The 16,664-nt window shown below is 45.6% G+C and overlaps 1 protein-coding gene across 3 annotated transcripts in view; it reads left to right on the top strand.

The window, feature by feature from the left end:
• The first annotated feature begins 1,826 nt into the window (after positions 1-1,826).
• npnta (nephronectin a) overlaps positions 1,827-16,664 on the top strand; it is a 76,230-nt gene continuing 61,392 nt past the window's right edge. For all 3 annotated transcript variants that reach the window (XM_083635113.1, XM_083635114.1, XM_083635112.1), the window contains exons 1-2: positions 1,827-2,261; positions 16,116-16,216. In XM_083635113.1, the coding sequence (XP_083491239.1) occupies positions 2,191-2,261; positions 16,116-16,216 (172 nt within the window). In that variant the 5' untranslated portion in view covers positions 1,827-2,190. The remainder of the gene's footprint in view (positions 2,262-16,115; positions 16,217-16,664) is intronic.

The raw sequence follows: 16,664 nt of genomic DNA, 5'->3' as shown, positions 1-16,664 counted from the left end.
AAGGTTTGAACATGAAATACAGACACAGATTTAACTGTTTCTAACTTCTTCTTCTCTTCTGATTGGATCTCTTCCCAATTCGTCCCTCCTTGTAATTATAGCTGCTCCGCAGCAATGAAGTCATGGCCGGGCCGCCGACCCTTTGTGCACGTCCGGGTTTGCCACAGCTGCGGCCTCCTGCAGCTCTGAATTTACATGCGTTCTGGACATCCTCGCATGATCTCATCAAGATCTCGCGAGGGAATCCAGCTGGCTTGCAAGGTTAACTTCATCTATCATGACAGCAAAAATGTTTGAGAACCGTTCATCCAACATTGGCGGGTGTGTTTCTGGGGCCCTGACGGAGTGCAGTGTCAAATTCCGTGCAATTCGGACAGGCGCATAGTTATAGCGCCACCTACTGGCCACACAGAAAGTGCTTTATCTCAACAACCCTTCGTCCGATCTACTTCAAACTTGGTGGTTGTGTTTCTGGGACCCTAACGAAATGCAGTGTCGGATTTTGTGCAATTTGGACACGTGCATAGTCATAGCGCCACCTACTGGCAACACAAAGTGGTGTATCTCGACAACCATCAGTTCGATCGACTTCACACTTGTGGGTGTGCCACATAAAGCAAAGAATCCGTGTGTGTGTGGGTGTCCTTTGCATATCTTGAGAACCGTTCGTCCGATCTACTGCACACTTGACGGGTGTATGGGGACCCAAGGATGCGCTTTCCGATTTCATGCAATTTGGACACAGTCAATATTAATACACTTTGAATAAACAAGCAAATTTCGCTCTGTGTTGCAGTGGGCGGGTCGAACAGCGCTCTGTGCAGTACGCAGGGAGAACGGGCACTGCACTAGTTCTTCAGAGTTCAAAGTCATTTTTCACATGTGCCTCCTCTACCACGCCTCTCAAATGCCATTAAATTACTTTAGGATTGGCCAGTTTATTCTGAATGAGGCGTTTAGGCTATATGAGGCATTTCTATTCTGATTGGGAATCGGGAAGGCTCAATGTAAACGCAGCTAGTGTGCGCAACGTCCAGCTTTTACATCTGCCACATTTGAGAGCCTATCCTCACCTTCTCTTTTCTGGCCTGGTATAAGGGTCTCTCAGAGGCCAACAAAGCCAAACTGCGGAGGGTGATCACCTCGGGTTCAAGCCCTGTGGGGCCGGGGAGCCGTGCTCACCCCTCCAATGGCTTTATGACCAGAGGGCGGTGAAGAAAGCAAGTAAGATTGCGAGGGAGTCAACTCATAACCTCAGCACTCAGATTCTGCCCTCTGGTAGGAGATATGCCGCCCCATATTCAAAACAAACAGGGGGAGGCCCAGCTTCATCCCCTCTGCTATCAGGCTCAACAAACATAACCCACCGAACCTGGCCCTGTTGTGTTACACCCCCCCCCCCCCCCCCCATGCAGGCATGCAGGTGCACACACAGATAACTTTTATAGGCTATTACGTATTTCACTGTGGTCTTTTACTGTGATATTTTTGGGTGCTGCGATCTTATCCGCTTTCTTTATACATTGCTTGTACTGACATGAGCAAAATGAATTTCCCTTGTGGACAATAAAGTACTAACCCGTGATACTAACTAACATGGGTGGGCGATGCACCTGCGTGCCTCAGCAGGCCACGCAATTCATTAAGTCATTTCCAAAGCACGCTCGGCGTGGCACCACCGCACTACAATTATGTCGGAGTGCGCAATGTGGAGTGCTTATCCTGGCAGTACAGTAGGTCATCTTCGCGTTAAAGTCCCACAAGCGCTGGATGAGTTTCAGCGATTAATGGACTTCTGGATTGGAGAGAGAGAGAGAGACAGGGAGAGAGAGAGGGGGGGGTGCTCTCACTGCAGCAGTGGGTGCTGATGATGATGATTGGACAGCCCACCGACTCGACTAACAGTGAGAGAGAGCTGTGGGGTCCTTCGCAGACCGGTAGAGTGCAGTCCGCTCCACATGCGTCGGGGTCACTAGTAGCTACTACAGCAGACAGCGGACTGGTTTCTCCCGCACCGCCACAACACCGCAAATGAACAGTGTGTGAAGGGCGCTGGCAGACCGCTCGTACCTGCGCGCCCGTGAAAGAAAAGTCTGCTGCTCGCTTGGTGTTAATTAATTGTTCTCTCTTTTTTGCGTTTGGATTAACAGAGACTAGCCTCTAAAGTGTCGGCGCACAACTCTCCAAATCATGGAATTATGGATAAAGTTGATGTTGTTCTACAGCTGCTGCTTTGGAGCAAGTGCTGACTTCGATGGCAGGTAAGGACACATCTTCAGATAGGCTGCATTATCTGCACATTCAAAGCGATGCATAGCGCGTTTATTGTGATTATGCACGTGTTACAAATTGATGTCACTATAGCCTACTACTACCGTAATTCAGTCGATCTATTTCTTCGTTTGAAACCGCGCCTTCAGTTGGAGTGTTTCGCACATCGCATTGCAATAAAGCCTTATTTTGACCAGGCATTGTAGACTGTAGAGAGGCTGAACGTGTTGCTGTTGTCAAATTATGCGCGCTGATATTACGCTGTGCGTAAAGGGGTTTAGACTCGGCTACTTATCCCTCCTTTACTTTAACATTTGAAATCCACAAACACCATCTACTCTATTATCCCAACTTTTAGAGGCATGAATACTTATAATAATCCAACCTACAAGTTAGAACACTTGGGTATGTTTTTGCGCACGAATAGCACCTCTCTATGCCAGACCAAGCGGCTCTTGTCTTTGCAGACAGTTGGCTTGTTATAAAGTGATGTGACAGCACATTGCCCGGTGCTTCGTGTTCAAACACGAACCCGGTGAAGTATGTGAAGAGAGGTGTGGAGACGTGCCAAACCCCAAAGAATGCATGTGTCCGACAATCTGCCTTCAAATAGTATAGGTGCATCCGAGTTGAACATGATGGATGACGTTCACCCATGTTGTTTTACTACCAAACATAAATAAAAATCACATTTAGTTGTTCCTTTTAAGCACCATGCACGTTGCACCATGCTTTTAAGTATAGCATACAGTAATTGCACCATTAATTGTTTGTTATAATGAAGTGTTTAGTAGGCCTATTTATTGTCTTTGTCTGGACCTGGACTGTTTGTTATGGCTGTGAATTTGAAATGTGAGGAGGCGAGGGGAGACTAAACTATGTAGCCTATACCGACGTCTCTTATTCGGTTTCATTTTGGGTTGAATTTCAGGACTCGTGGTGAAATTGGACAGGAGTCCATACAAACAGTCGTAGAGTTACACAAACAGAGACGTGGACTACTTCCAGATTTCTGAAATCTCCAACAGAGAGTGCAGCCAAGCATTGTAATTTATTTGTTTTTCCTCCTGTACCTTGTCAGGCAGCAGGCTGGAAGCCCCAAGCACAATCCTCTTTCATCTTTGCACAAATAACGTTTTCAAATGAATTGATGTTTTTTTTTTGTATTGTTGAACGTAAACTGTTATTGAAATAATGCATGCCTTCAAAAGCGCCTTTCAGACTGCCATTCCACCTGCTTGTTGATAACATCTTATGCTGGTGGTGTAGCATATTGTTTCTTCTCCCAGCTCTTTCAAGTCAGTTGGTCAAAGTTATTTCAAATGATTTACATATCAAAGATTGCAAATAGGGGAAATGGGTGTGAGTGTGTGAGAGAGAGGGGGCTCGGGACTTGGGAGAGAGAGGAGAGAGTAGGCCTATACAACAAATATAGCCTATGCATGCATACACATTGTGTTATTTATTACTGAGAGCTTTTTTTCCCCACAGTGTGGCTAATGCCAATGACAGGTCATGGTCTGATAAGACGCGTGGCACTTTTATTTCACGCAATGCCTTTGTCTAATGTCCATTTACATTAATGTGGCAGCAGTGCTGTACATTATTAACGTCTCTGCTGATGGAGTGGCTTGTCACGATGGCCATAATTTACCAATTTCCATGGGTATAAACTTGCCCGGGCCCAGACTCCCTGCTTCAATATTAATTCATGGAGAGAGTAGCCCCCGAGAACAAGCACAAGCACAAGCAAAAAAAAAAAAATCCATTTATTACTTGGTCTCCCTCACTTATTGCCTTTTAGAGAGGCTTCCTAACAGGCTTATCCATCTGCTCCTGAAGGGTCCTTCACAAGCATCATTGGCGAAAATTATTTTGTCCTCGCATACAGCAGAATGTAATAATACACCCACCTACCTGTAGGTTTGTTGCTGGGAAAAAAAGACTTTCAGCTCGCTTTGGTCCAAGTAAAGAACAGAGGGCAGTTTCCTGTGATGTTGTCCAAGATGACTCTGTGATCAGTCTTAGGTCAGAATACTTTGCCAAGATGAAAACCAACACAGAAGGATATTCTCCACGAGTGATGTCACCATACAAATTGCTGTAGTCCGATGCAGCCAAGCAGCACATACCAGACCTCCTAAGTAATAATCCAACGCAGTGGACTGGTGCCAGATTATGTTTGCATTGTAATATCAGACCCACATTTGGCCCTTCAGGGAGTTGATAGGAGTGCTAATGCATTTCCAGCAGCTTATCCTTTTTTTTTTTGGGGGGGGGGGGGGGACATTTATTGGATAAAAGTACAGACAAAAATACATCTCACAGGACAACACGTAAAAGTGTACATATTTGGTTCAGATGCACAGAGACAAGACAGTAGGCTTGGGACTCTGGCTCTACAGATCAAGTACACACGTAGTAGTAAAACAAAATGAGTGTCACCCATGACTCTGAATTGATTTTTTAAAGCGATTTCAGCGACGTTACAAAGATAGCTTTTTATCATTTAAGAAACATTGCAAGAGTCATAGCATATCTTTCCTTAGAGGATGCTAAAAACTGTCTCGGGCCTTTGTATTTTCACGCTTAAATTATTGTAATGCACTTTATATTGGCCTTGATGGCCTATCAAAAAAACAAGTGCGGATTCACAATAGCTGCGACCAGATATGCGACCAGCAACTCGTCCAAAACTCAGCTGCAAGAATTTTAACCAAAACTAGGAAAAGTGAAAAATTATCATATGACAACCGTGTTCTGGCGAGACTCTAAAGGAATGTATAGGTTGATTCTCGGTATTAGCTAGCGATTGCCCGGAGTGTCGGTTAGAACACAATCTGGAGAGGTCTCCGAGTCGTTGCGTGCTGCTGGTACTGTAGGAGTTGCTTGTTATCGGATCGCTGTGGTCAGGTGTAGACTGGTACTCTGCATTGTCCACTTCGATGTCCGTATGAACAAACGGTACTTATCCTACCGTCTACTGGTCCTATTTAGACCACCTGCTGGTGGTATAAATAAATAGGACCATTACTGTATTAGAAGGGTAGGATTTCATCTCCAATTCTATGCATACTCTAAGTGATATGATCAGTGATTTATGACAGACACTGATGATGTCATATACATTGTGACATCATCAGTGATGTCAAGTCCAATACAGTGAGTGAACAGGCACTGCATTTTCGAACTTGGCCCCCTGCAACCACACGTGCTCACTGCTGATGACATCACTCACTCCGCCACAGAATAGTAGTATAAGATATAAGATTGGCCAACCCGTTGCTGCTGTGAGAAGTGTGTGTGTTAAGAGTTTTATGGTGCTTAAATGCTCATAAACAGCTTAAACACTTGTTTTCAACGTGGTCCTCGTTGGTGGACAAAAAGAAGTGTGAATCAATTTAAAAAGTTGATATTTTATCTAAGTGCTGCTTGGAAGCTCATAAGTATATCAAATATTAGTACTAGCACCTAACGAGCTGGAAAGGTATTGGGTCATGTTCTGCGAGGTGTGTGTTCAGGCATGACGTGCTTTCCCATACGAATGCCTCATAAATACTCTGCATGATGTCTTCTCTGGCCTTTAAGTACTTTGTACTTTCCACTACCTGTCAAACGCTTGGACACACCTGATTGAATGTCCTATGTTTTTCATGATGTTAAACTCATTTTGATTTAAAGGCTTATGCTTGACTGCTAAATTATTATTATTTTATTTATTTATTTTAAATCTAAACAGTGAAGTTGATGCCTACAGCAGGGTTGGAATTCCGTCATTTTAGGGGCAAGGCCATCTGGCCTTCGGCGGTGCAAATTTTTTCAGGGCACAAAGCCACATGCCAGGGCACAAAGGCCATTGCTCTATTGACATCGTGAAGAGCGATTTTTCTGAAAAGTTTGTTAAAATGAGCCAATGACACATCCTTTGCACAGGGCAGGCTACATTAAACTGAGAGCACTGACGCTTTTAAAGCAACAGACAGTAGGAGGCTGTTATAGCAGGGCACTGCCAAGGTGCCCTTAGGGATCTCAGGGCATCACGGCCAGAGGGAGGGGCAACGGAGGGCCAATTCCCACCGTGGCCTACAGTATGTGTGAATTTCTTTCTAAAACCTTTGAGGCAAAGGGCAGCTACTCTAAAATATAAGATGTTTGGTTTGTTTAACACTTTTTTGGTCACTGCATAATTCCATAATGTGTTTTTCATCATTTCAATCTTCTTTACTATTCTAAAATGTGTAAAATAGCAAAAATAAAGAAAAATGTGGTGCGTCGAATCATTTGACTGGCAGCGTAGGCGTCAGGATTTCTCAGATTCTACCTGCATCTCCTGCAACGGTTGCCAACTTCCCGTATCGCGTTATGTGTAAATGCGATGACCTTGGCAAACCACACACACACACACACACACACACACACACACACACACACACACACAGATCTGGCACCGTGTGCAGCAGAGGGGGTTCATTACCATGCCTGAGACCTGATGACTCCACAAGCGCGCGCGTGCCTTCAGACGAGCTTGACAGGTCACAGCAAGTCTCTCACCTGAGATCCTGCAAATCCTGCAATCAGCATCTGCATTTGCGAGATAAACCCACTTAAGATGCATGTTTCTCAATCTCATGCTGTGCTATGGATGGATAGATTATGCCATCATGGCTCTGATTGAGGCCTCCTCTCGCGGTGCTGATTAGCACACTACTACCGCACGCTGCCACTTCAGAGCACAGCGCTCCTCTCCGAGCGATGGATGGGTCCCCCTTCTCTCTGTCAGGGGAGATTGGGCAGCTCTGTGACCATTAGCCAAACAATGGAAGAAGGACGGAGCCCCCATGCTACACATCAATGTCCTCCTCTCAGGTTCTGCTGGGAGCACCTTGTATGACAGTCTATGCTTGAGATGAGGTGTCACACAGCATGCGTGAAGGGTAATAATTATCTGCTTGAGTTCCTTCGAGGCTTAGCGCAATTTAGGATCATTATTCAGAGCCCGAGGGTCATAAATACAGGTATTATGGCTCGCGTCCATTTGATATGCTGGCACTCAGTTCAGGAGAATGTCACTGGGGACAAGAACTTTTCAAAGATTTCTTCTTCTTTTTTTGTCTGTCTTTGTGCAGTCTCACCCTATAGGTCCCATCGCTGCCGATTCACAATTTCCAAACCATATGAAATTTTCAAAGAAATCTGGGAGTCGAGTCTGGGTTCTGCAGCGGTAGAGTCCCTGCCTACCAACAAGAGGGTCGCAGGTTCGAGCCCCGGTATTACCGCCGGCTTGGTCTGGCGTCCATACAGGCGCAATTGGCTGTGTATAGCCGGATTAAGGGTATGTGATTGTGTCCTGGTCATTGCACTAGCGCCTCCACTGGTTGGTCGGGGCACCTGTTTGGGGGGGAGTGGAACTGGGGGGAACAGGGTGATCCTCCCACCCATGCGCTCCGTCCTGCCGGTGAAACACCTCGCTGTCAGGTGGAAAGAAGTGGCTGGCGACTGCACATGTGTCGGAGGAAGCATGTGCTAGTCTACAACTCTCCTCAGATCAGCAGAGGGGGTGGAGCAACGACCGGGATAGCAGGAGGAATTGGCCAAGTACAATTGAGGAGAAAACGTGAGAAAAATCAGGGCGGAAAATATATATATATATATATACTGTATATATGATTTTAATAGCGCCACCGTGTTATTATGATGGAGCCATCATGCCGAGCCGATGAATTGTTTTATACCCTAAGCGTGGATCTTGGAGTTGGCTACAGCGCACAACTGGCCGTGGGCTAAATCCATGAGGACTGAGAGCGGCAGAGAGAACATGAAAGTCAAAGAAACGGGATTTCATATTCACTCTCTTTGTGTGTGTGCGCGTGTGTCTCTGTGTTGTGGGGAAATCATTGAACGAAAAATGTTTGATTTAATAATTCAGGACCTGTTGGATCTTATGAGCCCCCAGTCTCCATTCTGCTCCCACTGCGGCAAGCAGACACCCCACGCCCATCATCCACTGGGAGTCTGGAGGAGTTCAAAGCCTGTTGAAAAAAGTTCATTTCGCATCTCGTGCCCATTGCAATACAGTAAATATATATTTGATTTTCACAATTCATTCTAATCCTCCAGGCAAACAAATCATCAACTCTCACTTGGCAAGTCTGCGCTGCCGTGGTATCCCTCTCCTGCTGCTGTTACAGTAATAATCTGCGCTGCCGTGGTATCCCTCTCCTGCTGCTGTTACAGTAATAGTCTGCGCTGCCGTGGTATCCCTCTCCTGCTGCTGTTACAGTAATAATCTGCGCTGCCGTGGTATCCCTCTCCTGCTGCTGTTACAGTAATAGTCTGCGCTGCCGTGGTATCCCTCTCCTGCTGCTGTTACAGTAATAATCTGCGCTGCCGTGGTATCCCTCTCCTGCTGCTGTTACAGTAATAATCAGCTGCCGTGGTATCCCTCTCCTCCTGCTGTTACAGTAATAATCAGCCACCCTGTTTGCTGTTTCCATTTCAATCATATTTTTCACTTCCTTGATTTGCAACCCTTGTGGAGATACAGGGGGTGGACAAAATAATTGAAATACCACCTGAAAACTGAACTCACGCCAATTAGAATTGCAACTAGGCAACTACACAGGGAAGTGATAAGAAGTTGAGTGCCAATTACTATTACGGTATACTCTGAGTTGTGTGCCAATTGCGACTGTATTATGCTCTTTAAAGGACATCTGACAATCACTACTTTCAGATGTGAGTTTTCAAAACAACTTCAGGCAACCAACAGGGTTCCAAGGAGAGCAAATCAGCACCAGAATTACATGTGAATCATTCACAAAAATGGCAAAATTATGCGTGGCAGCAATTCCAAAAACCATCAGGAATTGAGGAACAGCAGCTCATAGACGAGAGAGAGAGAGAAACTCATGTTACTAAACCCTACAAAATTACAGCCTCAAAAATGACCACAGAATTGAATCAATATGCCTGCGACAGAGTCTCGACAATAACTGTACAGTATGTCTTGATTGAGCTTCATCAAGCTGGGCTTTGTCTTTCTTCCAAGGCCAATGCATAAAGACTCAAACCATGACGTAAAGAGCACAACATGGCCACTGAGCTGTGGAAAAACACACAAGTAGCCTAGGGTCTGATGAGTCATCTTGGTAACCCTTTATTTTACAGTCCCTAACCTAGAACTACATACAATATGAACACCAATGTAATTACAGAACATTTGTGTTCATGTCTACAAATAGTTCATAATGTAACTACATATTCATAATGTAACTGCATCATAATGTAACTAACTACATATTCATAATGTAACTACATTGGTGTTATTCATGTGGTTCCACATAATAGTTATGGACCTGTAAAATAAAGGGTTAACATGGTATACATGTTTTGTTCTACATCCACATGGCTTTACATGTGGATAAAGTCAAAGGATGCTTTCAAACCCCAATGTCTGTTGCCTCTTAAACCTGGTGTTGGGTCCGTCATGGCATGGGCAGTGACGTTTTCTTCGATAAAACAGACTTGAGATTATAGCTGCTGCGCAGCAATGGGTCGTGGCCGGGCATTGATGACATCAGTGTGACATCACTGATTACATCACTTATGACATCATCATAAGTGAGTGTTTTCCCAGTTATGTCACAACACTGATGACATCATCAGTGATGTCACGATGCACAATTGCTCAAGTCACATCACTGATGACATCACTTATTACGTGTGTCTGTTACAAAGCTTTCGCGTCCACCAATTCAATGGCTGCCACCAGGGCTGACCCAGGGCTTCGGATCCAGCCAGCTCCCTGGAAGTACCCCTGGATGACATTTCGATGATGAGATCATTACCGTGACGATGACATCACAAGGCGATCAGTGACATCAGACATCATGTCACTGACCGGTGATGTCATAACCAGCTGGACAATGCTAAACTATAGTCAATATGACATAATCGAACAAGTGTGACATCACTAAGCGGGACAAGAGATGAGAGTTATGACATCACTGGTGACCTCCAAGCCAGCCAGGCTATATAAGGTTCACACAAGAACATGGTTCAGACAGGTTCAGTGTTCTCAGTTCGCCTTCCATGCAGGGATAGAAGCAGTTGCAGAAGCAGACGCTAGCCACAGAGATGTGATAGGAATGATGACGACCGTTCCCCTGGCTGGTGTCCAGTATGATATGGATGAGAACGAGCGATGAAGAAGATGAAGCGTATAGCTGGAGCAATGAAGAAGGCCGGTGGATTCCTACTGTATATGCTGGAATGATGAAGAAGGCCGATGGATCCCCAATCGGGATGTACCCTTAAGCCCACGTCCAGGCCGAGACAAGACATTTAGAGGTGCTCTAGCACCAGACCATCTGGTTTAAGAGCGGGGAAGAAGGCGGGACCTTGACTATGTTCTGACAGACGTATCTGAGACCATGCAAGCTAAACAAACCACTGAGAGAGGCTGCCTGCGAGCACGAGCTCCAGTGAACTAGAGACCGCAAGCTCCATGAGGAACATCAGCAGACCACCTCTCTAATGACTAACAAATGAGGACTTCGGTGGGACTCGATCATCCCTGGCTGGCTTACAACCAGCCATGTCCTGGTCACTGGCTGCCCTACAAGCCAGGTTCTGCCGGACCTCTACTAGTGTGCGTGCGATTTCCCAGGATGGTGAGGGCATGTCCCTCCTTTTCTCAGGATGGCAAAGGCATCGATGCTCTTTAGGCTATACATAGGGGCAGAATTCAAAATACTGTCAAAAATTCAGTTTTTGAGATACAATTCTGAGATTTTGCACACTTCAACTACTGTGACAGCAAAATATTTTTTCCGTGAAGAATTGAGCTTTATTTAGCAAGAATTTGCAGTAGCTGTTTACAGTACCGTTTACAGTAGAACATTTTGATGAACTGTGGGCTCAATTTTTGATCAATCGAAAATTCTGTGTAGGACAGTCTAACGATGCAGATGCTGAAGTTTGGTGTCGTTGGAAGAAAAAATGTGGGAGGTTTAATTAGTTTTAGTTTTTGCAGTTTTGCGGTCTTTGGACTTCATACTTGGCCATAGGTTGCCATAGCACGTATGCCTGATTTGTTAGTTTGAAATGTTAGACTGTCGCTGTAGCGCTACCATCAGGACTATTGGCGCCAAATTCGCTTCAACGAAGTTTGGCATGGAACTGGACCTTTGTGTTTGGTTTGTTTTCAGTCCAACCTCCCGGAAGAAGAAGAATATTGGCAAATACAAACAGTGGCACCTGGCCCCTTCTTGAACTAACATCTTTCTCTCTCAAAAAAAGCCAACAACAACAAAACACTTTACCACTCTATTCCTTCAAGAGTTGTAGCTGTCATAGATTATGTTGCATAGTTGATTTCTCTATTGTTGACTAATGTTTTGTAAGTTGCTTTGGATAAAAGCGTCTGCCAAATGACGTAATGTAATGTAATGTGAAGTGGCCCTGCCGCTTCGCTGGCCCGACCATTAAAAAAAGGGTAAGAATCATCATTCTGTCTTTCTCTATACTCTAAAATAGCTGAGTCATGAAATGTCTGCTAATAGGCAATGTACACCAGATGCGTTACGGCTGCGTTGCAGATCCGGTAAAACTGCTGGATCGACTCTCGCCCATGTGGGCAATAATACATGCGGTACGGAAAAATTACACACCTGTTCTGTCGCCATTGCCGTCAATGGCATTTAGGAGATCGGAAGAGTATACGAAGTATACTACTAAGAGGATCATAAGTGGCAGTGGCAAAACCCATTTTCTCTGTTCTTTTTAAGCCCAATGGAGTGCACCAGGCCCAGGTGCACCCAATCAGCCTAACGACCAGGCTCCTGTAAGACAGGGCCAGGAGAGTGGGAGGGTCATCATCACAAAAAATAAATCAGATGGGGGGGACCCTGGGCCAATCTTATCAAATGGGGTCCATGGTGTAATTTGTGTCAGCTTAGGGGTCCTTGACGTGAAAACGTTTGAGAACCACTGTCCTAATCAATACATCATTGACGCTTCATTGGAAGTTCTGGGATGCGGTGTAAATGTCCACCTCCATCCCTCAAAAGACTGGACCTTTCCTTGTTGAGGAAAGGGAGGACCAGTCTCCCTCTACACAGCTCTGCACTGTATGACAGCATTCCAATGAGGATTACTCTTTGAGTGCAGAGGCTGGCCTCCTTATTAGACCACTGATATTCATATATTCTTAGGGCTTTCTGTTATTTTGTATATTAATGAAATGAATGTTGCCACAGGCAGAGGGTGGTGTGTTGTTTTTTTATTTGACAAGTGTACTGTGTTGTGGGACAGCAGGTGCTGTGAGTGTGTGGGTGTTACCTGCAGAGACAGTGTCCCCTAAACATGGCCACCATCCAGGCCGCTCTGCTCCGCTCCTCCCCTCTCCTCTCCTCTCTCTCCAGTCCTCTTCTCTTCTCCCCCTCTCTCCTCTGCTATATGCTCTCCTCTTCTCTTCTGTGCTCTCCTCTTTGCTTCTCGTCTCCCCCTCTCTCCTCTCCTACAGTATCCTCTTCTCCTCTGCTCTCCTCTTCTCTTCTCCACCCTCTCTCCTCTCCTCCCCCCTCTCTCCTCTGCTCTCCTCTCTTCCCCCCTCTCTCCTCTCCTCTCCCTCTCTCCTCTGCTCTCCTCTCCTCCCACCTCTCTCCTCTCCTCTTATCCTCTCCTCCTCTCTCCTCTCCTCCCTCTCTCTCCTCTGATCTCCTCTTCTCTTCTCCCCCCTGTCCTCTCCTCTGCTCTCTTCTCTTATATGCTCTCCTCCTTCACATCTCTTCTCCCCGTCTCTCCTCTCCTCCACCCCTCCTCTCCTGCCCCTCTCCCCTCTCCTCTTATCTTCTCCCCCTCTCTCCACTCCTCCCCCTCTCTCCACTCCTCCCCCTCTCTCCACTCCTCCCCCTCTCTCCTCTCCTCTGATCTCCTCTTCTCTTCTCCCCAATGTCCTCTCCTCTGCTCTCTTCTCTTCTATGATCTCCTCTTCACATCTCTTCTCCCCCTCTCTCCTCTCCTCCACCCCTCCTCTCCTGCCCCTCTCCCCTCTCCTCTTATCTTATCCCCCTCTCTCCACTCCTCCCCCTCTCTCCTCTGCTCTCCTCTTCTCTTCTCCCCCCTCTCCTCTCCTCCACCCCTCCTCTCCTGCCCCTCTCCCCTCTCCTCTTATCTTCTCCCCCTCTCTCCACTCCTCCGCCTCTCTCCTCTGCTCTCCTCTTCTCTCCTCCCCCCTCTCCTCTCCTCCACCTCTCCCCTCTCCTCTCCTCTTATCTTCTCCCCCTCTCTCCACTCCTCCCCCTCTCTCCTCTGCTCTCCTCTTCTCTTCTCCCCTCTCTCCTCTGCTCTCTTCTCTTCTATGCTCTCCTCTTCACATCTCTCCTCCCCCTCTCTCCTCTCCTCTCCTCTCCTCCAGGCTCTGTCACCTGAACGGTGTGTTCAGGAGCCTCTCCCTGGCTCGCTGCCTTCCTGTGTGCCAGGCAGCAGACAAACATTTTCTCTGGATCTGCCACTCTCACTTAGAGTCCATTGGGGTTTTTTCCCCCAATGAGCTGATTGGCAGCGGGGGCAAGGCATTAGAGACACTAACAGGCAGGGAGAGCGAGCCGAGGATGTGCCCTGCATACTGAGAAACAAGCGCTCTTCCTCATCAAGGCACAACAGCAAGCATCTGTGGGCCTTTTTCACAGCTGCCATTTTGTGTCTAAACCAACTCACGAATTAGGGCCCCAGCACTGGAACACCTAAATGGACTGGAAGTTGGAAACCCTAATTAATGTTTTGGTGCACCTGTGCTACTTCCTGCCTTTTAGACACAAAATGGCTGCTGTGAAAAAGGCCTATTGTGTCAAGGATCCACAGACACTTTCACTTCCTTTTAGAATGTTTTTCCCGCTTCTCTGGACATTCGGGAGTGATGATACACAGATTCCAGTGATTTCTTTTTAATTTAGGATCATTCTGGCAGACGGCAACAAACAAACAAACCCAAAATAATGGTTGATTGATCCAATCACCCATCTCGGAAATGCAGTTGTTTTATTTTGTTGTATGATTATTGATTAGTTAGATCCTATTTATTATACAGTCTATGGTTAGATCCTATGTATTATAGTCTATGGTTAGATCTAGCCATAGGCACCTTCTCTGTGAACTCCTGTGAGACACGCTTGTGTTGAAGAGCTACTGTATAATGTATAAGTAATGAACTCGACTTGACTCGATAACGATGCTCTCGGATTGCATTTCAACTTATTAACAGTTCACCTAAAATTAGCTTGAGATATGTAGCTACTGTAGGAAAATACATACGGCCCGGTCTCTCCTACAGTAGTTCCAGATGAATTTAGCTGCCAGATTTTAGGCAGCGTCACAGAGCAGAGCTCTCAAAGTATGCAGTTTGGGGTTTCTACAAATCCTTAAATGGTCTCATTCTTCCTCCCTTTTCTCTCCCGAAATATTTGGTGAGGCTCTGCACAGATAAAAAGGTAATCCAAATGAGCCGTCTGCCAAGGAGCCATTTCTTGCTCTGAGCAGAATAGAACATACTGGTAGTCAGTGTAACAAAAGCATCTGTCTGTTCTTTTTTCTTACAGGAATTGCCACGCATGTGAAATAAATAAATAACGTATATCATAAAAACAAGACCAACCTCATTTATGTTCTCCTTAGCAGAGATTGTATTATCTTATCTTCCTCTCTCATGGACTGATTTGATGGAGTTTCTTTGGGCATACAATCCCACTGACATGTATTAACTATCATCTAGAGATGGAAATCGAGATAGAAAACATATTTTTTCATACGCACAAGACAATGCATGGCATCTAATCTCTTTCACATGCCCCATAGTGAAAACAATATCATGTGTCCTTCTCAGATGTAGGTGTCCGCGTGGTGTGCTGGTGTGCAGTCAGCCTTCTATTCAAATTGGCATTGGCAGTCTTTCAACACAGGTCTCCATTTTGATATCACACGCCAGCATGATTTGAGATGGTTTCAGTTTTTACTTGTATGATGCAAGAAAGATATGCTGTACTAAAGCAGCGATGTTAAATTTTTAGAGAAGTCGACATTAAATACTACAATGCTGGTTGTAGGTTACTGTTACCTTGCATTTAATAGAGAGACATAAATCAAGCATTTGGTTTTAAACCGTTTGCACAAGACATTCTTTGTTTTCTAGCCTGACAGGATTTATGTCACAATTTGCATTCTTTATTAAAAAAAGATTACACAATAATAAAAGGATATGCATTATTCACAATAATTAAAGGTGCTGTAAGTGATATTTTTTTATAGCTCTACATTCCGACAGCCATGTTTGGTCAGTAACGTGGGTCTCCCTGTCCCTCCGCTCTGCAGTAAACAGGAAATACGTTTGTGGAATCCTCTCTGCTGATTGGATGGGTGAGATCCCAGAAAATGTATTTTCTGTATACTGCAGTGGAGGACCCATGTTACTGACCAAACACTATATCAGTGATGGCTTTTGGAAAGTAGAGCTACTTAACACTTTTTTTATACCACTTACAGCACCTTTAAGTAAAAAATAAATAAATAAATAAAAATCACTTGGCTAAAAATGATTTATTTTAATTATTTATGTGTAAGAGAGTTTGGACCCTACAGACCTATTAAAATGTGCACATAATTACAGTACTTTTATTCATAATAAAAAAAAACTGCCTCTACACTGTCGTTGTACACAAACAGTGTGGAAATAAAATGACCCAGCCATTTGTTTGGGTCGTTTTCCTCAAACAACACGGAAGAGAGACCCCCGCTCTTCATTAAAACATTGTAATTGCCTCGGGGCTAATTATGTTGTCTTTTTACAGGTGGCCGCGGCAGATGGCCTCGTCCAATGGGCTGTGCCGGTATGGGGCCAGGGTGGACTGCTGCTGGGGATGGACGCGCCGCTCCTGGGGCCACTGCCAGCGTGAGTGCCACCACGCCTGCTGCTGCTGGGGGCAAACAGGGGCTAACGAGGTGGCGAGGTTTCTAGCCGGGGATCCCAGATACCGTTAGACAGAAGAGACAGGGGTAACACTATCACAGGCACACAGAAGGCTTTGGGAAACATAGACACACACACACACGAGTGTCACACGTGGGGCAATCTCTGGGGTGAAGATTGATTCTAATGGCTGGTTGTACTGGAAGACCCGCCGACGTTTATATTCACACTGCAGGTGGTCAATGTGAGGGAGAGACTGTTAGTTAAATCAAGATGACTTACAACTGTCAGAACAACCAAAGCACACACGTTGCCGTGGACATAAGCCATGGCGTCTGGCATCCTGCAATATCCTGCAACGCCATTTAGCCGTCATATAAGGATTCAGAGGATGTGCACTGTCATTACGGGTTGTTTTTTTTGGCATGGC

Source organism: Poromitra crassiceps (genome assembly GCF_964638095.1).
Source record: "Poromitra crassiceps genome assembly, chromosome: 4".
NCBI lineage: Eukaryota > Metazoa > Chordata > Actinopteri > Beryciformes > Melamphaidae > Poromitra > Poromitra crassiceps.
The sequence above is the reverse complement of the archived record's forward strand: the minus strand, read 5'-3'. Positions and strand labels throughout refer to the sequence as shown.